The sequence below is a fragment of the Ambystoma mexicanum genome, chromosome 9 (assembly GCF_040938575.1).
Source record: "Ambystoma mexicanum isolate Mex_15411 chromosome 9, UKY_AmexF1_1, whole genome shotgun sequence".
NCBI classification, from domain to species: domain Eukaryota; kingdom Metazoa; phylum Chordata; class Amphibia; order Caudata; family Ambystomatidae; genus Ambystoma; species Ambystoma mexicanum.
The window spans coordinates 795,702,516-795,730,139 of record NC_090931.1 but is presented as its reverse complement, the minus strand read 5'-3'; the positions used below and the strand labels follow the sequence as shown (position 1 = coordinate 795,730,139).

The window sequence follows — 27,624 nt, the reverse complement described above, 5'->3', positions numbered from 1 at the left end:
CTATATAAAATTGCTGGTATTCTTGGCCTTGCTTCCAAAGCTGGGGCAGCGTACTGCCAACCACGAGTTCCGTCTTGGAATCATTGCTAACTTGTTGGCCAGCATCCAAGTTTGGGTCAAGCTATAGGTAAAATTAAGAGAGCATGAGTCTACATCATAATCGCCCGACAGTTGCACAAGGCAATGGACCCTAGTCCTTGCAGTCACCAAATAATTGTCCTCGAGCCGGGTGTCTGTTTAGGCTCCCTGAGCTAACCTCCCCAACCTGATTTTAAAGTGTGTTAAAGTCAATGAAAAGTTGACTGGCAATGCTGCTCGTCGCCAGTAGATGTCCCTAGCCTCCGTGTGTAGAATCACATCTTCAGTTACAGACATTTGGAATGAAATTACTCGTTTTCTAGCACTGAATGGAAGGGAACGTATAATCTTCAGAACTCTGGTGTTCTTTTTGTAACATATTTCACTCCAGATCCGGAAACGGAATCTCATCTCTTAGTGCGCGTTCACTAAGTGGGCCCCACATCTTTTAAAGGGTTCTTAGTTGCATGGGATTCTGAGGGCACCACCAAACACTCCTTAGGTCCCACCCCCACATTTTGATTTTCGTTGCGTTAGTCCTTTCCAATCCTTCATTTTGTACACCACTTAAAGCACAGAGGAAGACCGTGAAATGCATGCAGATTGTGCTGCCATCTGTGAGGTTGCGCCCAGGAGTGGTGCCCGAGGGACAGGCACACACTCAGTCTGCTGAGAAGCTGCAGCCCTCGCTCAGGAGCCGTCATCTCTTTTTGATGAGTAGCTGCATCTCGAGTGCTTGTGTGGCTATTTTACCCCACATTTGAGGGGTTCGCTGGGCAGGGGGTGCTGCCCTGGTACACAGGGCAGGCAGAAGATATGCGGGAGCCATTAAAAAATTATGTTTGGAGCTCCCTGGCCTACAGATGGGAAAAGCCGCCTGCAAATGCTAACAATAAAAATGTGTTGCCCGTGCGTAGTTTATAAGGGTTTTAAATGCAAAAGGGCAATGGAAAATGGTAAATATATTTTTGGTGCACAAGCAATTTCAGCTGGTGCAGTGTTGTATCACAGTAGCACATATCTTATCACACAATACATATATGATGTGCCGAATGGGAAGAATGGACTCAGTACAGCATAGGTAGAGGACTTTGGTTGGGGAGGCAGCTGTGTGATAAATACATTATAATGGAGGACATGTTTCCTAATGCAGATCCCAATGGGCAATGTCCCGGGTTTTATCAGTAAGGGTGCACAACATGAGCCTCACCCGGAACTTCATGAATCTCCAAACATACACCAAATAGGTGAAAGCAGGGTAGCACATGTCTGCAATTAATGAGCGCCTTTTGGAGAGGTCCGTCTTTGGCCATCAAATGCACATTCAAAGCGACACAGCCTTTAGTTTGTGAACAATAGGGTAATTACGAGGTTGCCGGTCCGTAAAAACGGTACCGGTAAGTTTGCCGGTACAGTTGTTTCCGGACCAGCAAACTACGAGTTCTCCGAGCGGGTGCCTTTCCGCCCGCCAGGTCTGTCCTGGCGGGCGGAACGGCACCTGCTCGCAGGCCTTGACGGATGCACTGGCACCATTGATGAATGGCGCCGGTGCATCTGACCTCCCCATTCCCATTGAGTCCAATGGGACTCGAATGGGAATGGAGAGCAATATTTTCCGGTGCCCGGCAATGAGGAATTACCGGGACCGGCGGGGCTGCAGTGCCCCGGTAAGTCCCCATTGCTGGGCGCCGGAAATAAAATTACTCCGGCGGCAGCCGTGCCGTTTCTAACGGCACGGCTGCCGCCGGACTCATAATGAGGCCCATTGTCTTCTTAGAGACTATGTGTATGCCATAAGCCCAACCATAGGGCTTCATTCTGTCCCAAAAACCTAGATGGAGGGAGGAGGGGGTGAGTGGCTGCAGATTATCATGGCAAAAACAAAGAGGTGATGGCTGGAAGGTTTTGAATTAATCTTAACAACTGGCATTGCTCTGGGCAACCCTCCAGACCATCGTTCTTCCCCTGCCAAGCCATTACAGAAAGGGAAAGACCATATGCAAATCAGGCTGATTCATTCTAAACCTTCCAGCCATTCTAAACCTTCCAGCCATCACCTCTTTGTTTTTGCTTTGTCACCCCTAGTGGGACGGGTATGCCCAGACGTGGGTCCCGTGCTTGCCGGGCCTAGAGACCCAAGCAACTCCTCACTGATGAGGCTCAACAAGGCAGAAACATGTTTGGGGATGCTTGTGGTCTCGTGCAGAAGGGATGTGACCTAGCAGTTCAGGCTGGACTGCCCCTTTTGGGGTGGGACCAAGCCTGATTTGCATATGGTCTTTCCCCTTCTGTAATGGGTTGACAGGCGAAGAACATGGTCAGGGGGAAGCCCAGAGCAATGCCATTGGTTAAGATTCCTTCTAAACCTTCCAGCCATCCTTTGTTTTTGCTTTGCAGATTATCACAGGGCAAGTGTATTCGCCTCTGCATAGCAGTCACAGGGGCCCCCAACGGTGTGGCAGCCCATTTGAATCGCAAGGGTTGAATGTCCCTAATGCCAGGCTTGCTGGTTCATCATATGTTTTCCAAAACAATAAGACCACAACCTGAATGTCAGAGTGTAGTCTGGTGTTACCCAGTTATGGTACCTCATTGTGTGCCCATTAGGGAATAGAGTCATGTAGCCGCCATGCTTGTACACATCGTTGCAAATAGTACTGCAACACCCAGTGCCCGACTGTGTGTTGAAATTGGCGGGGTCTCCTGGGTAATATCTCTTGGAGATTGTGATTTCTTAATGCCGCTTCCTACAAATTGAAGAACCAGGACTTTAACGAGTAGTGTTCTTTCATGCATTGCAATGCCATATATTGTCCCTAGAGGGCTTTTCCCCTCGCTTACGCATCCTTCCACCAGTATCATTTGACTAATGATGCATTCCTAGTTGTCACGTGTCTTGCTAGGTGTCAATTGGCATTCTGGAACTTGTCTCTTGATTGGCGATTCTTGATTCAAAGGTTAGCTCTGAATGGGGGGATGGGGATGGCCCATTGACAGGCTCTCTTGCTGCAGACCTTCTTATTGCTGTGTCTTCTTTGTCTTTCTTTCACATCAGCAGTGTCCATAGTCACAAGATGGCCATGGGATTGCCATGACTCTCGCAAGTAAAACACTGGTCAGCGCACATCCTGTGGACGCGCGTGGATTGCATTGATGGTCACGTGGGCTCGTTAAGACTATTGTTCCTCACCTAGTTTGTCTTGTTCTCTTTCCGCCGAGGCCTCTCTCTTAGCTTTCTTGAGAGAAGGTGGCTTAATGTTTTTTCAAAGCCCATGGGTGGCTAGTGGTTTCTTTATCTTGGGTAGTTCTAGCTAAGTGCCAAGGAAGAGTATGCTCGTCCTTTTTACACAGACTTGCATAATAGCCTGGCACTTAGTGGTCTGCAGTACTACCAACTCTGGGATGTGACGGAGACATGTTTGAGTGGGCCTTAGAGGGGTCCCGGGGGACTTTCGAGGTGGTATAAGGTGTATCCTCCAGAGTTCACCCAGCCCTCTGTCTTACATTTTCCTGAACCGCCTATAGACACTACATGGAAGAAAGTTCCCATTTCATTTCCGGTGGCCGGTGTTTTGCAGGGGGCCAGGAGCATCCTGTCAGGCTGACGCAAGGCGGGAACAATGTCCTATTTTATCAGAGAGTGTGAATATTTGCACACACTTTTAGGCAGACAGCAGCACTGCTGTATGTTTTAGTATGTTGCAGCAAAGTTACCAACAGTTCCAAGATAGCCTACGTCGCACCAACTTTGGGTTGGGGAGGTTTGAAGTGGAGCATAGACAGGAGCTTGAAGAAACATGAGGTTTAGTGAACCCCGGCACGTGCGCGGGCCATACATCGTAATAGAGAACATGCAGAAACACAAACCAGCTTCCTCGAATGAGGGTCTGCCTGCTCGCCATGCTGGATTTACTTTATTCCAAGATGGCAGCCTTTTTCCCCCTCTAGCGAAAACCAATCTAGCAAATTTAGACCACAATCCGAGAATGCTCACTACTGGAAACTAATAGTATGGAAAGTGGGTTCACCTGAGAGGAGGATGAGCCATCAGACACCAGCCAATACCAAGAATCCGGGTTCATAAAGGAAAGGGACAGATCATCGCTGCCCTTATCACCCCACTTGAGGCAGACTCTACAGCATAAAAATGGTAAGGAGGAAGCCAGTGGCAAGGAAGCTAGGTAGCATCCACTGCTGTGGGGGAATTAATCTTAGCCCCATTTTAGGCCATCTACAGAATATTGTTTACTAGTTTAGAGTGGTAGGAGAATTTTAAGAGCCGTTGGTATGGTGAGAAGAGTAGGCACATGGTGGGGTCTGAGTAGTTGGGGAGGGAGCTGAGTGTTGGACCCCGTCAGTGTGAGAGGTAGCATGTGTCTGCTGGTGAAGTGAATAGGGGGTGATAATCGTTCTATTCTGCTTCTGTTGTGTAGTGTCTGGTCGAGGTCAGCCCACACCAATAGGTTTGTCACTGGGATGCATGTGGGTTGCAAGTTATTTCAGTATTCTCAAAGTTGGTTTCTCTTGGGCGAGGTGAGGTGAGACGGTGTATAGTTGGATGGGTTCTGGTCTTGTGATGAAGTTAGTTACAGCGCCAGTGTTTAGCTGTTTTTGAAGGTCGGGGGTCTTCTTCTGTAAGGAAATGCTTGTGGAGAGAATTCCAAAGTTTTGGTTGATAAGAGGGAGAACCACGACCCTCCATACTGTTTGCAGTGGTTGTTTGGTAATGTCACTAGTGTGTCGTTGCTCGGAGTTTCTCCAGGGTGTGTAGTGTGAGCGTTTGCTGGTGGTGGTTCTGGGACCCTGGCATGGTAGGCACAGTGACTGATGAATAAAGCTTTGAAGTGGATCCTCTCTTTTGAAGTGTGTGGAGTGCAAGCAGGAGGTTTCTGTATCGTCTAAGGCTAGGGGGAGTGATCCGGCTTCAAAGTTTTGCACTCTTCATAGTCTGTTGAGTAGGTATTTCGGGGGTCCAAGGTAAAGGCTGTTGGCGTAGTCAAGATTGGATAGTACCAGTGAGATAACTGCCACAGTGCTGGGCGTGGAAGTTAGGCAGGGCATAATGCATCGTAAGGTATGGCGATTGAAAGAGCAGCTCCTTATGGCAGCTCTGAAGTGTGGTTCTTCTGTAAGGTCACTGTCCAGTGTGATTCCATGGTTTCTCACAGTAAAAGTAGGTGGTGGGCAAAGGCCCCATTAAGCCTGGCGAGGGGTTGTTGCACTGTGAGGAGGTCAGACGTTCTGCTTGGGATGGGTTGAGCTTAACTCTCTTAGAGGTCATTCAAGAATCCACATGCAAAAAGCATCTGTTGAGGCCAGGTATGTCCATCGTTGGGTCATTGATCAGTTTGCAAGCAATTTGCGTGTCATCTGCATGTTTGAAGCATGTGGGACCTGTGTTGCTTTTCAGATCCAGGAGGGAGTCATGTATATGTTGAAGAGAAGAGGCTGGATGTCAGGTTGTGAGGAGGCGATCTCAAAAGGGCCATGAGTGTTGTTTCTGGTCTCTCAGCCTGGAAGTTTGGGATCTCGTGTATGGTGGCTCCCTTTAACTCAATCTCCCCTAGTTTTCTCATGTCCGATAGTTCTGAATGACAACAAGTTAGGACAAGATACAACTTAGAGGGAATAGAGCCACAAGCCTGATGTGGTCCTTGACCCATAGGCTGTCAAGAGTGTATGCTGTTGGGTCCTTTAACCCAGATCATGGTGATATTTGTAAAGCTACCAGAGTGTAAAGGACGGTGTGCAACACTGAGAACCTAGGAACAGCGTGTGGCTCTAGCCCAGGAGAGTGACCCTTGGTTGGGTGGGTTTGGTGGGAGGGGAGTTATAATTTCTGCCGCCTGAAATGACTTAGGCTGTATGCGAAGAGGGAACCTACCTATGAAGACCTGAGGGCAAGACGAGAATAAATGCACAATCATAGATGTGTGTTGGGACACTTAAACCCCACTGAGACTGTGAGTGCAGAGGACGCCACTTTCCTGGGTGTGGATGAGAACAGGGATTGCACCTTGGACTAAAATCAGCCGGTTGTTTTTCTAAGTTAGGGCCCTTTCCCTTAATTTGTTTATTCCTCAACATTGAACTGAGGATCTTCTGTGTATGTTGGTTAGCTCTTCCCTTTTGTCCTAATGGAGTTTCACCCTGCACTGCCCTGGCCTTAGGACTTTAATGAAGAGGATTCAGGAGTTAGCTTGGGGAATTGAGCCATGGAGACCAGGCCCATTCTATGGCATGATGCAAGGAGGAAGGTGGGGAAATGCCTTAGTATATTGGGTGTTATTCCTGCTACTACTGTGCCAGAATTATTGCCAGATATGCCATACTTTGTTTACTGAGCCTGATGTGAGGAGGAAGGTGGGGAAATGCCCTACCATGTTGGGTGTTATTCCTTCCTGCTACTACTGCGTCATGACTATTGCAGATAGGCCATCCTTTGTTTACTGAGCCTGATGTGAGGAGGAAGGTGGGGAAATGCCCTACCATGTTGGGTGTTATTCCTTCCTGCTACTACTGCGTCATGACTATTGCAGATAGTCCATCCTTTGTTTACTGAGCCTGATGTGAGGAGGAGGAGGAAGGTGGGGAAATGCCCTACCATGTTGGGTGTTATTCCTTCCTGCTACTACTGCGTCATGACTATTGCAGATAGGCCATCCTTTGTTTACTGAGCCTGATGTGAGGAGGAGGAAGGTGGGTAAATGCCCTACCATGTTGGGTGTTATTCCTTCCTGTTTCTACTGCGTCATGACTATTGCAGATAGGCCATCCTTTGTTTACTGAGCCTGATGTGAGGAGGAAGGTGGGGAAATGCCCTACCATGTTGGGTGTTATTCCTTCCTGCTACTACTGCGTCATGACTATTGCAGATAGGCCATCCTTTGTTTACTGAGCCTGATGTGAGGAGGAGGAAGGTGGGTAAATGCCCTACCATGTTGGGTGTTATTCCTTCCTGTTTCTACTGCGTCATGACTATTGCAGATAGGCCATCCTTTGTTTACCGAGCCACATTTTGGTTCCGAACCCCTGCTCTGCAAAACAAGTCAATTCTCTGTTTCGTTTTTACTTCCCTTTTACTACCAAGCCTCACCTTTGAGTGAGCAGAAATAAACACTATCATATTTGTTCATGTGTGTGATTGGTCGGTTGCTCCTTCACGATACCAAAAGTGTCCATCTGAAGCCACACTAACATCTTTCACCTTCTGGAAAGACGCAGAATCCGGCACTCAATTTCCTCTGTAGTTTCTTCCTTTGAGACTGAGTCAGTCACCCCCTTTCTTTTATCCCAATTGTATGGCAGAGCAGACACTCTAAAGCCCCATCTACATATGTGAACATATCTGCAACCCCCATAAGGCTTCATGTTCAATTGACAAGTATTGTTGTTCCTTCGGCCGCAGTGTGCTGAAAGTCTATGCAGTGGAGCACACTCATTCTAGGTTATCGTTCATGAGTACTGCCCCTAGTCCACAGGGTTTTACATACACTACCAGTCCCATGGGCATATGCTGGTTGAAGTGCTCATCCATCGCAGTCTAAAATCATGCCTGTTAGGGTCCCATCCCAAGCGGTGTTGATCTTCAGGAGGTCTCTTCATGTTCCTGATAGCAGAACCAGATCAGGGATGACTCTCTCACAGTAGTTTTACATCCATACGACTTCCTGGAGTTCATGTCATGAGTACCACTATGTGGGTTACTGACGCCATCTCTTATTTCAGCGCCATAAGACCCATGGTTGTGTAGCGCTATATAAGAAAGGTGGCACAGTCTTGATTCCATGCACCTTCTTGCAGTCTAATGTAAACCCATCTTGTTCGTAGCTTTCGTGTATGGCAGTGTCACTTCTGATGATGGCCATGTGTTTTATCTTGTCACATGTCACTGAAGTGACCTGAGTGCACATGCAACAGCTATCAATACGCTATTACTGACTTAAGAGCCCGTTCTTCAATCAGACGGATTGTTTAAGGGTGACAACTGCACAGACTGTTAGCTAGAAGAGACACAGCCCGGCCTCCCTGGCTGGCTTATTCAAGTGGCATATCAGATTTTGTGACTTTAAAAAACGGGGGGGCTATACACTCCTAGACACCTGTGCTACTGTCCTTGAGAACCTGCTTGATCTATGTGTAAGCAGATCGATTTGGTGCTGCACCTTTAAAGCAAAGTTTAGGGTGCTCAGTAGTCATGCTTTTCACTCAAAGCCGAGTGTACTTCAAATTATTTTGCCAGTTTTATAAGCTAACCAGATTGTTGAGAGACAGATTAAAATGTCATCTATGACTTTGGCCCCTCCCCCGGTTCAATATCGTAAAGGCGAGAAACTTTATTCTTTAAGGCAACCATACCACCCTTATCCCAGGCAGGTACAGCAAGGGATGAATAAGGTGTAAAGATGGCGAAAGTAATTAAGAACTGATCCTAGAATCACACATATATGCATGAAGAATATTAACATTGCAACCATAAAGACATGAAGAATACTAACATAAGCGATATATACGCTGAATGGAACATGAACAACACACGCGTATAGCTCACTAGCATGGCAATCCACAAGTATTGGACAGCCATATTTTATAAACATAGAAGCTGCAGTACGCTTCTAAGTAAATGGAAGGCCTCAAGGTTTCATAAGAATTCAAAATGCTGAAATAACAAAATGAAGATCCTTGCACGCGGTCCTCTCACACGTGACCCATAATTGAAGAACACTATCGATTCATTAGCGAAGAACAGATGGGACACCTGACTCACTCCTCGCCCATATTCCCAGACACGAGACATTGCACAAGGCTCACTGCAAAGGCGATCGCCCTGGCTCATTGCCTAGAGATGAGGGGGGATGGTATTTTCCTTGAATGAAGACAGCAGCCCCATGACCTCTCTTCCTCTACTCCCTTGTGGCTCATGTCTTGATGACTTGTCAGTTGCCCAAGGTTGGCCAGTGCAATGCCAACCAAACTCCTTGTGACAGTACGTATTGTATTTACCAATAGTTAAATGTATAAATAATGTATTCATGTATTAATCAATTTAGAGGTGGTTTTAGGAGGAGCCATCAGTTAAGTAGCCTCCACTTAAAAGTTTAACACATATAGAAAATGTATGTAGCAAATCCCCCTAACCAGTCCCCTTACCCCTTAGATTTCGTATCACTATGTTGTCATTCTGTGTTGTTTTGCATTACGAGCTAAGAGAGCGACAATCCTTTGTTTGTAAGCTGTCCCTGCTTTATTTTGTATGTTAATAAAGCTGGGTTTTACCTTTCACTTTGTCTATTTCCATTACCGAGTCTGTGTTTGTCTAGCTCCTGATCTTCTGCATAAATCTGGGGTTTTCCAGGCCATTGTTGCAAGCTAAATTTAAAAACTTTGGATTGGAGATACATGGTACATAGGAGAGTCTTACTGGGTAGATGTCTGCTAATAAGGCACTCACATGTCACTGTTCATGTTCAGTATATCTGCTAGATTCTTCATCGAATGCCTGTATTTTCAACCTGAGGAGAAGCATACAAAAACATTTTTGTTACAAATGGTGTGTTTCTGGAGATCTATTGCCCGTAAACTCTCCATTGAACAAGTGGGTCCTGATCCTGGTCTAAGGCTGTGTGGCTTTCTGCAACAAGGCAGGACACGCAGGATATTTATAGTTCGCCCCACCTGAAAGCGATTGGTCATACATTCAGATCCATGACTGACCAGGTGCTGACTGGACTGAATAATACTCTGATCATCTATAGGGGCCGTTTCTAGAAGAATGATCACACCAACCACAGCACTTGGCCATTTAAGAGCAGAGATGAGGTCAAGTGATAAACCACTTCGCGTGGTGCCCTCCTAATCGTTAGTTGGATTGTTTTCCTTCTTTTACATGTCAACACCCCACTAATTCCTTTTCTTTCCAGAGAGAGGGGGAGAGAAATATATATATATATATATATATATATATATATATATATATATATATACATATATATATATATATATATATATATATATATATATATATATATATATATATATATATATATATATATATATATATATATATATATATATACATATATATATATATTCTTTTTTTTGGAGGGGATTTATCAGCAGCATTTGACCTGGTGGACCATGTCATCCTATCCACCAGGTTAAAGCACTTTGCCTATTTCTCAGCCCCAGCCACCCAATGGGTTAATTCCTTCTTAAATAGAAGACATATGGCAGTAGCAAGTGAGCTGGCAGAAGCCAAACCCATACCCCTGCTATTCAGAGTTCTCCAGCATGGGGTCTGGCATGGATTCACATGCTCATGAATATTCCCCGTCGTCAGGCTGGGAATCCTCGGTAAAGAAAAAACCAGTATCAGTTTCGTTTCTGATCTGTCTTTCGTAGTAATAACCAATCACTGGTCTCTGCGTCATACTGACCACAGCCAATGACTGCCCTCTACCTAAGCACCGCCTCTGGCAGCCATCTTCAGATTTTTACCGCACGTTCATGTGTTGGGATCCTCGTGCTATTGCTCTCGAGCGTTAGTGCTATTTTTCGCGCTTTTTCACAAAAAACTTCGATTCTTTCGGTCAAAAGAGCCTCAAGCTCCACCGATCCTACATCCGATCAACGGGGACCCGTGTCGGATTCATCTGTGCCCCTCAAGGGTGAAGATTTCGTCGAGCTACACTTCGGAGGACTCCAGAAGCTTCTCAGGCCCGGTCTCGGAGATGGCCCAGGAGAAGGGAAGCTCGACGCCCGGAAAGCTGTTCAGGGTCTGCCCTGGATGCCAGCTGCAGAACGTCTTTAAGGAGGACGAACACTCTTTCTGCCTTTACTGCCTTCATGAGGACAAGACGCACGTGGAGAAGGACTGTGCGTTTTGCGGCAACATGTCGGAACGGACCATGAAGGACCGCCATCAGCGTCTCGCCAACTGGCTGGAGGGTAAGAGCCCGTCTGGCGAGAAGAAGAAGAAATCCGAGCGGTCTTCTAAGACCTTTGAGGGCGCCCCGGCGACGGGGGCCCAACATAAGGCCAAGCACCGCGAGTCCGCTGGCACCGGGAGCGCCGAACGGTCGGGCTCTACGGGCGCCAGGCAGGGCGCACCCTCCCCGGCACCATCAACCACGAGCCAACGCTCTGGGTCGGGTAAGAGGAAGGCCGAGCACCCGGCGAAGCTCCTGGAGAGGCCCCGGTCGAGCTCTAAGGCAGAGGAGGAGCGTGGCAGTGCCCCCTCCCTCAAGGATAAGGCGGTGAGCGCACCTAAGGTGGTGAAGGCCTTGATCCATCCGACCAAGCCCTCTATTGAAACGGTCGCGGCGGCCCTGGCTCAGCCTGTGGTGGCTGCACCAGTGGTGGCGACCTCAGGGCCCAGAATCTCCCTGCCTCCTCGGAGGGAGTCTTCTTTTGTGCCCATCGATAGGACCCCCGTGAAACCCTCCGTGGGGAAGAAGGGGGGGCAGGGCGTCGTCGTAGATTCGGCCTCAACCTCAGAAGAGGAGCTGATCGAGGTCTTAAGCCACGGCCTAGGCGTGGAAGAAGGCCAGCCCGTCGGAATGAACCCCGACGCAGGTGACGACGACGACATCGTTGAGGATACCGACGGGGCCCCTGCTCGCCCGTCGGATTCCCCTCTGCCAGCGCCGCAAGACAACTCGGCGGCCATTTTGTTGGCCATACAGTCCTTATGCTCCGAGATAAGGACGAGGCTACCGTTACCGACGGAGGAACCTCTCCCGTCGGGGGATCCAGAACCGGGACCTTCTGGTGTTCCCCCTACCAAGAAAAGAAGGATCCATCCACCACCTCCTTTTCAACCGTCGCGCCCCGTCCAGCCCTCCTCCCCGTCCACCCGAGGGGATGATACGGGGACTGACACGGCAGCGACGGGTACGGACGACGAGGCATACGATGAGGATTTTTCGTCGTCGCCTCCCACCAGGGCTTCTCCGCCCGACGAGATCGGATCTTTCCACTCCATGATCTCCAGGGCTTCCGAGCTTTTCCAACTCTGCCCTGAGGAGAAGAAAAAGGAAGGCTTCCTTTATCAGCGGCGCGAGGCCAAGAGAAAGACGGTCCTCTCAGTGCCTCTGTTGGACGACATTTGGGATGAGGGCCTTTCCCTCCTCAAGAACCCTTCCACGACGCCAGCTAGAAGAGACCGGTACGAGAAAAAGTACCGGGTCCCGGACACGGCCCCCCTATGCCTCCGGGCGCAGCCTACCCCGGATTCCGTCGTCTCCGCGGCAGCCAGGAAGAAAGCGGGGGGGGGGTGCGGCCTCCACATCGACTTCCCCGCCGGACGGCGAGGGAAAGAAATTGGATGCTATGGGACGTAGAGTCATCTCGTCGGCAGCGACGACGATTAAAGCGGCCAACGCCTTGGCTATCGTGGCCCGCTACGACAGGGAGCTCTGGTACAAGATAGCTCCCCTGCTGGATTTTCTGCCGGACGACAAGAGGGCGGAGGCCCTGGAGATCCTGCAGGAAGGTGAGGTGGCCTCGGACCACGCCATCACCGTGGCGACGGACATCGCCGACACTGGGTTCCGCCAGCTGGGCAACGGCGTTTGCCTTCGACGTCGTGGATGGCTCAAAGCTACGGACTTCCGGCAGGACGTCCAGACCAGAGTCCTGGACATGCCCTTCGACGGGATCAACCTGTTTGGGAAGACAGTGGACGATTCCCTTCAGGCCATCAAGGCGGATACTGAGACGGCCCGGGCCCTTGGAGTCCTGCAGCAACGACGGACGCCCTTTCGGAGCGGCGGAGGCAAGGGCGCCTCCAAAGGTTCCGGCGGCGGTTTCGCTTCCTACCGTCAAGCGGCCCGCTCGTCGTCGCAAGAGGCCTACAGAGGACGAGGCAAGTCTAGCGGACCCCGCCGTCGTCGCCAAGGAGGTCAAGGCGGCAAGGCCGCGTCCAAGCAGGATTGAACCGGCCGTGGGGTCGGGCCCCCACCGAAGCACCCCGGTGGGAGGCCGGCTGGCGGGCTTCGTCAGCGTGTGGGAGTCCATCTCCACCGACCGTTGGGTGCTGGACGCCCTGGCCCGGGGCCACGCGCTCGAGTTTCAAAGAAGGTGCCCGCGCGTCCCCCCCGTGGCCAGGAAAGAACTTCACGTCCCTCAACTTCTCCTGGAGGTAAAGGCGATGCTCAGAAAGGGCGCCATCGAACTCGTCCCAAAGAGGCTTCGGGGCTCCGGAGTCTACTCGAGATACTTCCTCGTGAAGAATAAGACGGGAGGATGGCGCCCCATCCTAGACCTGCGACGTCTGAACAAGTTCATCAAGGCGCAGAAGTTCCGGATGGTCACCCTCCAGCACGTCCTGGGTCAGCTGGAGGAAGGAGACTTCCTATCGTCGTTGGATTTGGAGGATGCCTACTTCCACATTCCCATCCTAAAGGGGCACCGAAAATTCCTCAGATTCGTGGTCCAAGGACGTCATTACCAGTTCAAAGCCCTTCCCTTCGGACTACGGTCGGCACCCAGGGTATTCACCAAGTGCCTCGCACCGGTGGCGGCGCAGCTGCGCCGCGAGGGGATTCACGTCTACCCCTACCTGGACGACTGGCTCATCCGCGGCAAGACGAGGGAGCTCGCCGTGGTCCACACGGCAAGGACCGTCCAACTCCTCACGGACCTGGGATTCTCCGTGAACTACGCCAAATCCCACCTGGTGCCCGCGCAAGTCGCACTGTTTCTGGGAGCGAGGCTCGACACAGTGTCCCTTCTGGCCTCCCCGTCGGAGGAAAGGACCAGGACCATCTTGGGCAAGGTGCAACGGATGTTGGTGGCCGACGCGGCCAAAGTGAGGTCCATCAAGTCCCTCCTCGGGATGATGTCTTCCTGCATCTACCTCATTCCCATGTGCAGGCTCCGGATGCGCCCGTTGCAAGAATTCCTGGATGCGCGCTGGATCCAGACGACGGGCAGCTTCGAGGAAAGGATCAAGCTCGACGAGAGTTTCCGACGAGCGATACGGTGGTGGGGCACCCGCGCGCATCTGACGGCGGGCATGGACTTCCAGACCCCAGCCCACCAGGAGACTGTGACCACGGATGCCTCCCTGGAAGGGTGGGGAGCGCACACCGAAAATCTGCACGCAAGGGGACTCTGGCTCCCGACGGAGAAGTCCCTGCATATCAACGTCCTGGAGCTCCGTGCAGTGTTTTGGGCCCTCAGGTCCTTCCTTCCGTCCCTCAAGGGCAAGGTGGTGAGGATCTTCACCGACAACACCACCACCATGTTTTACATCAGGAAACAGGGCGGAACCAGGTCCCCAGCGCTGTCCAAGGAGGCGCAGGACCTGTGGCATTGGACCGTCGCCCAAGGGATTTTTCTGGTGCCGTTTCATCTGGCAGGGATAAAAAACACCATCGCCGACTCACTCAGCAGGGAGCTGCGCTCGTGCCACGAGTGGGAACTACGGCAGGATCTGGTGGATCGCCTCTTCCGACGGTGGGGCACACCCCAGATCGACCTGTTCGCGACGGCGACGAACACCAAGTGCCGGAGGTTCGCCAGCAGGTTTCCCCAGACGAGGAGCATGGGCGATGCTTTCTCGTTCCCCTGGGAGGGCCTGTTCCTCTACGCGTTCCCTCCCTTGCCTCTGCTAATCCGGCTCGTCAACCAGCTCAAGAGGTCACGGTGCAGGATGATCCTCGTCGCACCTGCGTGGCCGAGGCAGATATGGTTCCCGGACCTTCTGGACTTGTCAGCGTCCCCGCCGATCAAGCTGCCGGCGGACGCGGATCTACTCTCCAGGGAAGGAGGCGCCATCCTCCACCACGACCCGAAGTCGCTGAACTTGCAGGCCTGGCTCCTGCAGCGCTAGAGTTTGGAGGATACGACATACCGGCCGATTGCAGAGAGGTTCTTGCAAAGGCCAGGGCGTCCTCGACTCTTAAATGCTACGGACACAAATGGAAGAGGTTCTCTGTCTGGTGCCACGCACAGAAGATTAACCCTCTACGGATTACGGCTCCCCAAGTACTGCCGTACCTGCTGACGCTGGCCAAAGCTGGTCTGGCACACGCGTCCATCAAGATTCATCTTGCTGCGATCTCCCGATACACCAGAACCACGGGGCGGGCGTCCTTGTGGTCTCATCGTCTGGTGAAAGAGTTCATGAAGGGACTGTTCAGATCGTTCCCGCCGGTGAAGGCTCCGGCCCCGGCGTGGGAGCTCAACGTGGTGCTGACCAAGCTCATGGGACCTCCGTTCGAGCCTCTGCACTCGGCCCCGTTGAAGTTTCTATCGTGGAAAACAGCTTTTCTTGTGGTCATCACCTCCGCACGACGAGTGGGAGAGATCCAGGCCCTTTCCTGCAAGGCCCCGTACTTGATTTTCCACGACACGAGGGTAGTGCTCAGGACGCACCCCTCCTTCATGCCCAAGGTACCGTCGGACTTCCATCTCAACGAACCCTTGGTGTTACCTGTGTTCTTCCCGTCGCCTTCGTCGCCGGCTGAGAGGACTTTGCGCTCGCTGGATGTAGCTAGAGCGCTGAAGTTCTACGTGGACCGCACGAAGGGTTTTCGGAAGACGTCACAACTCTTTGTGAACTTTGGACCTGTCAATCAGGGGAAGGCTCTCTCGAAGGCTTCCATCTCCAGATGGCTCTCCGGCTGTATCATGTGCTGTCACCGGTTGGCAAACCGACCGCTGCCTGGCCGTCCGAGAGCCCATTCCACCAGAGCGATCGCAGCTACCACGGCGTTCCTATCTGGTGTGCCCCTGCTGGACATATGCAGGGCTGCTACGTGGAGGTCGACGCACACCTTCACGAAATTCTACTGCGTCGACCGGGATTCCAGGGAGGAGTCCAGGAACGGCCAAGCAGTGCTGCGCAACCTGTTCGCCTGAGGTGAGCCTGGTGAGGAGGTAAGATGCTTAATGTTGAGTTGATGTGATGCTTAATGTTGAGCCTTTGCCACCTCCCGTGGTTGTGCATGTGTGTACTGCTATGTATTCTTTATTCATGAGCATGTGAATCCATGCCAGACCCCATGCTGGAGAAGGAACAAGTTACTTACCTGTAACTGTTGTTCTCCAGCATGGGTCTGGCATGGATTCACATGCGAACCCTCCCGCCTACCCCTCTGCGGCTCTTCACTTGGTCATACTGCCACTTCACGTGCTTCCAAATCTGAAGATGGCTGCCAGAGGCGGTGCTTAGGTAGAGGGCAGTCATTGGCTGTGGTCAGTATGACGCAGAGACCAGTGATTGGTTATTACTACGAAAGACAGATCAGAAACGAAACTGATACTGGTTTTTTCTTTACCGAGGATTCCCAGCCTGACGACGGGGAATATTCATGAGCATGTGAATCCATGCCAGACCCATGCTAGAGAACAACAGTTACAGGTAAGTAACTTGTTCCTTCCACAAGGTGCGTGTGTATCCCCTTGTTTTTATAACATCTATATGATTTCTTTCTTTCACATGTTGGAACAGGAAGGGATATTCTTTGTCAACTATGCAGATGACACATAATGTGTCATCTCCATTTCAGGATCATATAAGGAAGGCAAAAAAAATATCAATAACATATATCAAGCTATTAATAGATGGATGGTCATAAATGACATGGCTTTAAATTGCTAAAAAAAACAGAGCTTCTGATGGTCGTGACTGACAATAGGCTGGCTAGGCTTGGCCCTTCATACAACCGTTTTAGTATAGATAATAGTCTTGTTTCATCCTCATATTTTATTAAAGGGATGGTCTAGTAAAAACTTTTATTTAAAAAATAGATAGGCCACAAAAACAAATATACTAGCATCCTCCGTTTTAAAACTTCCTATGTAAAATTTTGAGCTATTCAAGCTCAAAATTCGAAAAAGCAAGCACAGGGGCGCCGCCATTTTGTGAAATGGAGGCCCTCCTGTGCTGGCTTTTGCTTTTGCGGCACTAATGAAGGAAAAGCCAGCCAGCTGTAGTAAACAAAGTCTACCTCTGGGTGGCTTTCCCTTCATTAGTGCCGGGACTCGGAGGACGCGGACCGGAGACCAGAGCAGGAAAGCTGCAGCTGAATCTCGGTAAGTGCTATTTATTTTTTTTACAAAAAATAAGCACTAGCTGCGTTTTTTTTTCTAAGTTTTCCGGGCTGGAGGAGCCCGGAAAACTTAGAAATAAAACCGCAGCTTTAAAAACGTTGTATTTATGTTTGCGGTCGCTTTTGAAGCGACCGCAAACATAAATACAATGTTATTATGTTGGAAAACGCTGCGGTTTTAAAACCGCAGCGTTTTCCAACACAACCGCGTGTGTTTCTGCCTGCTGTGGCTATCACTTTGGGTCTCCGGTGCTCCCAGGGGAGCACCGGAGACCCAAAGTGAAAGCCACAGCAGGCAGAAACACACGCGGTTATGTTTACATGCCGCGTAGTGTTTCTACCTGCAGCTGATTTCCCATTTGGGGATCTCGGGCTCCCCGTGGGGAGCCCGAGATCCCCAAATGGGAAATGCTGCGTTGTCTGCCTAAATCTGCTTTCCCATTTGGGGCTCTCGGGCTCCCTGTGGAGCCCGAGAGCCCCAAATGGAAAAGCAGATTCAGGCAGACAACGCGGTTGTTTTCCGCAATGCCGCGTTGTGTCTGCCTGAATCTGCTTTTCCATTTGGGGCTCTCGGGCTCCCGGGGAGCCCGAGAGCCCCAAATGGTAAAGCAGATTCAGGCAGACACAACGCGGTTGTGTTGGAAAACGCTGCGGTTTTAAAACCGTAGCGTTTTCCAACACAATAACGTTGTATTTATGTTTGCGGTCGCTTCAAAAGGGACCGCAAACATAAATACAACGTTTTTAAAGCTGCGGTTTTATTTCTAAGTTTTCCGGGCTCCTCCAGCCTGGAAAACTTAGAAAAAAAAAACACAGCTAGTGCTTATTTTTTGTAAAAAAAATAAATAGCACTTACCGAGATTCAGCTGCAGCTTTCCTGCTCTGGTCTCCGGTCCGCGTCCTCCGAGTCCCGGCACTAATGAAGGGAAAGCCACCCAGCGGTAGACTTTGTTTACTACAGCTGGCTGGCTTTTCCTTCATTAGTGCCGCAAAAGCAAAAGCCAGCACAGGAGGGCCTCCATTTCACAAAATGGCGGCGCCCCTGTGCTTGCTTTTTCGAATTTTAAGCTTGAATAGCTCAAAATTTTACATAGGAAGTTTTAAAACGGAGGATGCTAGTATATTTTTTTTTATGTGGCCTATCTATTTTTTAAATAAAAATTTTTACTAGACCATCCCTTTAAGCTCTTACGGCACCTACGCCCATTTATAACAGAGAAGAATGCAGAGACTTTAGCTAGAGCCATTATCGGTTCCAAACTGGATTATGGTTGTAGCCTCCTGATTGGCATTGCGCAATCTGACCTTCACCGTCTCCAGGTTATTCAAAATGGAGCGGTGAGAGTGGTGAAGAGTCTGGGCCATAGAGAGCAGATATCAGATGCTAGACGGAGCCTGCATTGGCTGCCTATACATGCAAGAGTGTGCTTTAGGAAGAGCCTCATCACTCACAAATGCTTGAAAAGCCAAATGCCACTCTATTTAATGGAAGTCATTGAAATAAAACAAACCAGTAGATCATTAAGATCCAACAACACAAATTTTCTCAATAATCCGCGGTGCAAGCTAGCAAAAATCCGTAACGGCACATTTAATTTTGCAGCACCAGCAGCCTGCAATTCCTTGCCCCCAGACATTAGAAGTACGGACTCTACAGAAGTCTTTAAGAACAAACTGAAGACACTGCTATTCTGTTAGACTCCTCTGTTTATTGCTTAACACCAGCAGATAACACACTAGTTTCTTATAGTTTGTTGATATGTCTTGTGCGCGTCCTGCATGTTTTCCATGCTTGCGCCCTTAAGCCCAAGGGTACCGGGCATGCACTACGAATGTATAAACATAAACATAAACACAATTATGAACAGTGGTCCCTTCTTCAGTAAAGTTGGTAGACATTTGCTTGACATGAAGGGGGAGAATATTGTTTTAGGAGGCGATTGCAATGTTACCCATGACCCTGTTATGGATAGGAGTAGCCTGAGGCTTAGAGATGGCAAAAAGAAAGACAGGGATATGTTGGGCCTGCTCATTAAAGACTTTGGTTTATCAGATGTTTGGAGACTGGAACACCCCACAGACAGGAATACACTTTTCATTCAGAGGCACATGACAATTACTCTATGATAGATCATATTTTGACTTCTGGAAAGATGATGGAAAAGTTTAAGAAATGTAGTATTGAAAGTATAATAATCTCGGATCATGCTCCCATTAAGTTGTGTTGAGCTTTAAATTGTGCTATGGACAGAACGCGAGCTTGGAGAATGAATGCTGCAATCCTGAAGGATGATATCTTGAGGGAGTCTTTGGTTAAAGAAGCACTGGACTATCTCATGCATAATTTGAATGATGAGGTGGATCTTGACATGATATTGGAAGGTTTTAAATGTGTGATGAGAGGTGTGCTCATGAGATTATCAGGGATTCAAATGAAAGATAAAGAGCTGTTAACACTAAGCATAATGGTGAAAGATTTAGAAAAAGATGTTTTGAGTTCAACAGATGTTGGAAAAAGACAAATGCTTCTTGAAATGAAATATGATTTAAACAAAAACCTTAGTGAAAAAGCTGAATGTGCTCTTTTTAGGGTACGATGTCATTATTACGAGAGTGGAGAGAAGTGTGGTTGATTACTAGTTCATCGTTTGCGTGTGAGAGTGGATGAAAGAGCGATTGGAGCGAATGAAAGACCGGGATGTTGTGTGTCATATAATCCTGAGGAAATTAATGATGTCTTTAGGGAATACTTTGAAAATCTATACCTAGAGACACAAATCTCTCATTCTATACAGATAGACAAGTATCTGCCGAGTCAGTTGCTGGAACGCTTATCTGTGGAGGAACATTTGGAATTGGAAAGAGAGATAACGATGGATGAGATAAGAAGAACTGTGTTTGGATTGAATGTAGGGAAGTGTCCAGGACCGGATGGTTTGCCTGCTGAGTTTTATAGAGAAATGCCCTTAGAAGTTTTCAGTTTACTTAAAGACACATTTAGGCATTGTAGGAACAAAGGCAGACTAGCTCCCACACTTAGACATGCAACAATCTAATTAATTATGAAGCCTGGAAAACCCCTTCTAAATCTAGGCAGCTACAGACCGATCAGTCTGATTAATTCAGATTGCAAAATCCTTTCAAAGATCCTGCCATATCGGATAGAGAATGTACTAACAAAGTTAATTCACCCACATATGGCTGGGTTTATAAAAGGAAGAATCTGAGTTACAAACATGAGGAAACTCTTATTAACAATATCAGAATCAAAAAAACAAGGAATGGAATCGGTGGCCCAGTCTTTAGATACAGAAAAGGCTTTTGATCAAGTAAGATCTTCAAGACTAATTCATGAGTTGGGTGAAATTGCTCTACTCTAGCCCATCTGCAGAGGTGACAACTAATGGTAAGATCTCATCCAAATTCGAATTACATCGTGGAACACGACAAGGTTATCCATTGTCTTGCAGACATTTTGTGATCTCCTTGGAACCGCTGGCAGTGGCTATTAGATCCGAGGAGAGGAGTAAAGGGGTTAATTTTAACAGAATTACACAAAAACATTGGCTTTACGCAGATGACCTACTTGTAGTACAACATTTATCAACATCTGTTCCTGTTTTAATGAAGATTATTGAAGAATTCAGAGTTAATTGGTCTAAGTCAAAAGCCTTGCCATGCTTGGATTTATGTAATAGTTCTTTGCTGAAAAACCTGGGTTTCAACTGATGCACAGAGAAAATGAAATATTTGGGCACATGGATTACAAAAGACCTGGATGATATCATAAAGTTAACTTGACAATGTCAGTGGATAAATTGGCCACAGATTTGCAACGGTGGGACTCCTTAGACTTGTCAATGGGAGGAAGGGTAAATGCAAAAAAGATGACAGCGGCTCCAAAAATAATGTATGTCATGAGCATGATTCCACTGCCAGTTCAGTCTTGGTTAAAAGAGCTTGACTCTATGATACAATCATTGCTCTGGGAGTACAAAAAGCCAAGATTGAAGCGCTGGAAGTAGCAATTCCAAAATAGAAAAGGAGGTTTGAGTATCCCTAATTTTGAAACATGCCATCAGCAAGACACTTCCTACCGTTCATTGGAGAGGAATTAGTTGAATGGGCTGTCGCTGAGACTGATTTGGCTAACCCGTTACATCCATCAGCTCTTCTTTCCACAACAAGCAAAGGATGGGGCACAAGGTCTACATTGACTGACTTCTTGAGATTAATCTGGCATGGAATAGCCTCCTCCCTCAATATGTCACCAGGACTGATGGGCTCTTCATCAATTTGGTTTAATCCTGTGATCAAAATCGAGAATAAAACTGTATTCTGTCCTGATTGGTTTATGGTAGGGATTAAGACAATAGGGAAACATTTTGAAAAAACTTTATGGCTATCTTTTCAAGGATTAAAGGCAAAATCTCACATTAGAGGTTGTCAATCTGGATAATACAGGAAACACTGATCTACTGTGAACCTGGAAGAACCTTAGACCTTGATGAAATCTTAGGAGGTTAAGATCATATGGCTTCAAAGGTATATCCTTTACTACATGCTTCTTCAAAAAGAAATGACCGACTGTTGCAATCATGGTTGTTATGTCTGGAGGAAGAGAGGACACCTCAGCGATGGAAGCGCTATGCTAAAATAACCCAAAGATGTCTATGAACGTTGGTGAGCGAAATAGACAAGTCAACATTTTAAATAGTCTTTTGGATTCCAGATCGCTTATATAGCCATGGGCTGAATCCAACTGTTGCATGCTGGGAATGTAGTCATTTGAGAAGTGCTCTTGAGCATATGCTCTTGGAATGTCACAGACTAAGCTCTTTTTGAACTGGGATCACAGAAGTGCTGAACAAGGTGCTGAACTGTGATAGAGAATTTAGTTTTGAAACAATGATTCTGGAAGAAGATAGAGATCTGGAAGATCTGTCATATCATCAAGCATCTTGGATTTTGAAGGCATCGCTGACAGCAAAAACGTTAATCCTTCGCAGCTGGAAATCGACTCAGGCACCAACAAAAGACATGTGGATGTCAAAATGTACTCAATCTGCAATATTGAAAGAGTTATGTTGAACTTGCAAAAAAGAGGAAAGTTGTTTGATCAACTTTAGAGCGGTTTTCAAAATATGGGTTGAAAAGACTATCTTAGAAAATGAATTAGACGAGAGACCACTCAAACTTAAGATAAGTCTGCATTTATTTTAATATATATTTTTGTGGATATTTTAATTATATAGTTCATTCATTGCAGTCCTTGTCATTTGGTGGTTGTCAATTCTCTTTGCTAAATTGTTTACTTTATATGTATGGTTTCTCTCATCCCCCCACCCCCCCTTTATTTTCTTTTTCTGTTTACTTTCACTTCATAAGCATTAGATAATGAGATGTTATAATAGCATTTTGTTTATGGTTTTAAAAAAAAAGCAAATAAACCAGTTTCAAAAACAACAACAAAAATACTACAGGTGTGCTCTAGGCACCACCCTTCTGCAGCTCTCCAGCCCAAAGGCTCAACTGACAACTCTGCTCATGTGCTTTCCACGCTCTGCCCCAAAGGAGTGACCACTGTTTCAAAACTCGATTCTAGCCTTCATCCACCTAAAAGCTCTGCACCTTAAGTCCTACACAACAACCTCACTGATGACGCCACCTCTACAATGAGGAAGAAATCACTGATGCCTGTCCTTCCAAAATGTCCACCTATACACCCCCGAACTCAATGACAGACCTGTCAGAACATAAATAACATATTCGCGGGTGCTTTCCTTTCTACCCAACAGAGAAAAGCAATAATTAACCTGGTCCTATACCTATAGAAATGCCTTGTAGATAAAACGTCTCTGCTGGACTAAACCAGGAGAGCATCTCCCGTGATACAAGCGAGCTTTGTCTGCTAAGCCTTATACACAGGAAAACCATCATCCATGACCCAAGCTAAAATGCTTAACCCAAAGGAAATCTGATATTTACATACCTTTTGTCATCCGTACCTTTCAGTCAGTCGTCTAAGCTAACTGCCCAAACTGATCGTCCGAAGGCCAAATGTTCCCTTGGCAAGAACAAATGTTAAACAACACTGCTCCTCACCAAACCAAAACTCAAACACAAACATCAAGCAAAACCTGTCCATTCCCTCCCCTTTTTGCCATTTAGCTGAGTTTAAACTTACAATCTGTGGTCTGCTAACGTTGTTCGGGCATGGCTCTCCCCCAACCTGCCACTCTGCCTTTCCAGTCTGCTGGGCGTCCCACAGAAAGCGGGCAGGAATTTCTGAGAAGGATAATCGGAGAAGAGAATGCATAGACCTTATGGAAACAGATGACGAAATAATGACTCAAGTGACATTTCATGTGCAAAAGGAAGACTGCACGTGCAAAAGAACACTGTAGAAAATATATTGTGGGAACGCTCATCTCAGGGAAGGCTTCTTCCTTTGTTATGAAACTGAACGAAAGCCTGGCTACATAACTGCATTTACTTGAGGTTGGCTTCGGATTTCTTACAGTAAGTGTTCTTTCTGATGTCTCACTAGCTTAAAGGAACAGTATTATTTTCCCTTTCCAAGCAGCTCTGCACCCTGCTGCCTTAAAGGTCATGTTTTGCATGGTCTTGGTTCTACTTTGGCACAGGGCAGGGCTGTTACAACTCCTAAGGTTGATGAGGGTAGACTAACTCCAAGGGATACTGTCATTTCCTGGTGATATGCGATTGCCACTGTCATGACCATCAGGCAATGTACTTTTTCACAACTCTTTCAGATCGATTGGCTTGGAGTGGGGGCAGAGCGTCCAACTCATGTTTTCGTTTCTTCCTGAGTGCCTCTTCTTTCTCCACTTTGTCTGTGCTTTCCCTCTTTCACTCCTGTTTTCTTCCTGATATATTTCCCATCCGCGCAGACATGGCTGCCAATGATCCAAGGAAGTGATGTGTTCGGTAGGAACGAGAATAGTGGGTAATGCAGTTTTAGTCACAGATAATCATTTTAGCGTCTGGAACCACAGAACGATGCACGGATACTGCACACTGGCCGCGAGGAAATGCCACGAGAACTCTGTGGCGGAGGAAGGCATGCAGCGGCTCGAGCGGGGCCTAGAGAAGGTGCGGGGCACAGGAGGACGATATGGGGTGATGGTGGGCCAAGTAGCGCCCAGATAAGGTACATATATATGTTTGTGGGGACAGAGTTGAGGAGGATGAAAACAGAGTAGGGTAGCCAAAAAGTGGAGTGCAGTGGGAAGGGGGTGGGGAGGGAGGGACGGCCCCAGAAAGCAAAACCAAGGGACTACCACAGAGTACAGCATTTGGCAAGTTGGAATTCTGGCTATGGTGCCGGGAAGCGGACAGAGACTGGCGAACTGCTGGTGCTGCCATAATGCACAGTTGGTACCCACAATTCATCATTAGGGCCTAAATACCAATTTTATAGGTAGTTTGCACCTCACAACGTACAGCTTGTTTGACCAGTGCTGGCAAAGTGCTTTTGACACAAGGCAATCAAAGGACCTGGTCACACTGAAGTCCCTAAAACAGCATTATGCTATGACAAGGCCTATTTATATATTAGGTGGACTATGCTTTTGTAATTGGGCTTCCAGATGAAAGCCTATTTGTGTATGGTTCTCCTTCAGTGTGTTGAGAGCGTCTGCCTATGAACACAAGATATTGCACAGGTAGGGTCTTTGTTCTACCACATATTGAAGCATGCAGTCAACTGAAACCCATGATCTGGGGCTAGTTTGGTAGGTGAACTTTGGGGCACAATCATCTGTTTTTTCAAATGCGCATCCTTGAGTCCCAGAGAGTATCTCTTATATTGCAGGGCGCCAATGATGACCTTTACATGATGTTCAATTGGAAAGGGGATCCGTCTGTCGGTGTGACCTCTTTCTGCCTCCGCAGCCAGTACATAGTTTCATCAAGACGCTAAAACAGTTTGATCAGGCTTTGGAGTGGCAACTCTTTGGCCAGTCAATGTGTGTGCAATTCAGGTTCAATGCTGTTGCCTTTCAGTGGTGCAAGGGCATATTTGTAGCATGTTCTTGTAAAGGCATAGGGGATGCTTGGTACATCATCTTTTGTAGATTGGGTTCTGGTGTGCTTTCAGCAGAGGGTGTTAACCTCACACTGTGGATACATGGAGATAAACTGTTAGAAAGATAATCCATTTTAGGAGACAGCACCTTTTCATGAATATGTTTGTAGATAATTTCCAAATCAAGCATCTCTCACTGTGGTGTTTTTTTTAAAAGAAAATCAGTATTCTCATTTATAAATTCAAATCATAAAATGATTTCCTAATTCAATGTCTGTACTTCAAACCATGTTCTTTCTCTTCCATAGGCCTGGGTACCATGGGCCGAGGAATTGCTGTAAGTCTGGCGAGAGCTGGTATTCAAGTGATAGCTTTGGAACAAGACAAGAAGCAGCTGGAGATGGGCAGCAAAGCTGTGATGTCCATTATGGAGCGGGAGACTCAGAAAAAGCAGCAACTTGGACATGCCTTGAATGCACCACATTTCGGCTTTGTTAAATTCACGTTGGACTTTAATGAGCTGGGAAATGCAGATTTGGTCATTGAAGCCGTATATGAGAACATGGCATTGAAAAAAGAGATATTCCAGCGATTGTCAAAAATGTGCAAGCCAGAAACCTTCTTATGCACTAATACCTCAGGATTAAATATTGATGAAATTGCTTCTGTCACAGACAGGCCCCATCTTGTCATCGGCACACACTTTTTCTCCCCAGCTAATATTATGAGACTTTTAGAAGTTGTTCGTGGCTATCATTCCTCTCCCACTACCATTTCCACAGTCATGAACCTTTCCAAAGTCTTAGGCAAAATAGCAGTAGTTGTTGGTAATTGCCCGCTCTTCGTAGGGAATAGGCTCATGGGACCGTACGTTGAACAGGCTGTTTTCCTCTTGGAGGATGGATACACTCCAAATGAGGTTGACCAAGTACTTGAAGAATTTGGCTTTGCTATGGGTCCCTTCAGAATGTCTGATCTTGCAGGTCTTGATGTTGGTTGGAGGTCGCGCATGGAACGTGGTTTGACCGGACCAAAATTATCCCCTGGAGTACCTGCTTGTCAACGCGAAGGCAAAAGGTACAGCCCTCTACCTGATATTCTCTGTGAGAAAGGACGGTTAGGACAGAAGACTGGCCAAGGGTGGTACCAGTATGAGAGAGCAGGGGGTAGGACTGCAGTAGCTGATCCTTGGCTTCAGAGCTTTTTAGAGGACTACCGAAAGGCCCACAAGATTAGACAAAACGTTGTGAGACATGATGAAATTCTGGAATGGTGCCTATACCCTCTCATCAATGAGGGCTTCAAGGTGTTAGAGGATGGAATAGCTTCAGGCCCTGAAGATATTGACGTTATTTACACTCATGGCTATGGCTGGCCCAAGCATATGGGCGGCCCCATGTTCTATGCTTCGATGGTTGGGCTACCCAGAGTGCTCACTACGCTGGAAACCTACTATGAAAGCAACCGTGACGTCCCGAGCCTGAAGCCAAGTGCTTTATTGAAGAAGCTAGTGACGCAAGGAAGCCCTCCATTGAAAGAATGGCGGTCACAGCTTGGGCATCATCAGAGCAGCAAGCTGTGAGTCCACGGATTCTGCAGACCTGCATGTTACCTTCCTCTGAAAGTCATCCTCCCAATCCTAGTGTACAGAGTAAGGAGAGCATATCTGGTTATTTACCCAAAATGATTTACAGTCTAGGGGAGGGTGTCCCTGCACAGTATTGATTTCATTCTGTCAGACCCTCTAAAACAAATGAGTCACATAATTATTGAACATTAAATACCATGTATTTCAATGTAAATGATCTGTCATTTCTCATTTGAAGTGTTTAATTATCTGCAATTTCTTGTCTTTACAATAGAAGAGATCTATTTTGGCAGACTTGTTTTTGTTGTCTTTGATTGATGGAGTTGGGTAGAAGTTTAAATAGCTTATCTCTTCTTAAACACTAATGGAATGCAGTTGTTCTACATCCAGCGCAATCTTGCTCTTTCTGAATAAGCTACATTTAGAAGGGTGCATCGATGACGTCATTCTGCATCAGTATGTAGGTGTTTTTTCACAAATGTCTTTGGGTGTGTTAGCTTGCTGTAAACCCGATGGGATACAAACTGTAATTAAACTTAGTTTTTAAAAGATATCCCCAACACTTAAGTGTGAAATGATTTGAGTTTCAAGAAAATATGGCTGACGCCATTTCCTTTGAAATAACTTTATCTTTGCTTATTCTGTTAGCAGATGCCAGTTTGAAAGTTGTCAGAAGTGCTGTTTATATTGTGTATATTACAACTCCCTGTACCTGACCTGAGGGCACCCATCTTAGATGGAAATAGAAAATATGCAGGTTTCATAACCACCAAATGATAAAAGCATAATTTGCATTAGGCGCAGTAAGCAGCTGGCGTTAGGAAAGCAATGGCACATGGTGCTGTTGG

At 47.5% G+C, this 27,624-nt stretch overlaps 1 protein-coding gene across 1 annotated transcript in view; it reads left to right on the top strand.

Annotated features, from left to right (window-relative positions):
• The window catches only part of EHHADH (enoyl-CoA hydratase and 3-hydroxyacyl CoA dehydrogenase), a 318,280-nt gene extending 290,951 nt beyond the window's left edge, over positions 1–27,329 (top strand). The window contains exon 8 of the mRNA XM_069615744.1: positions 25,497–27,329. Coding sequence (XP_069471845.1) covers positions 25,497–26,770 — 1,274 coding nt within the window. The 3' untranslated portion in view covers positions 26,771–27,329. The remainder of the gene's footprint in view (positions 1–25,496) is intronic.
• The last annotated feature ends 295 nt before the right edge of the window (positions 27,330–27,624 follow it).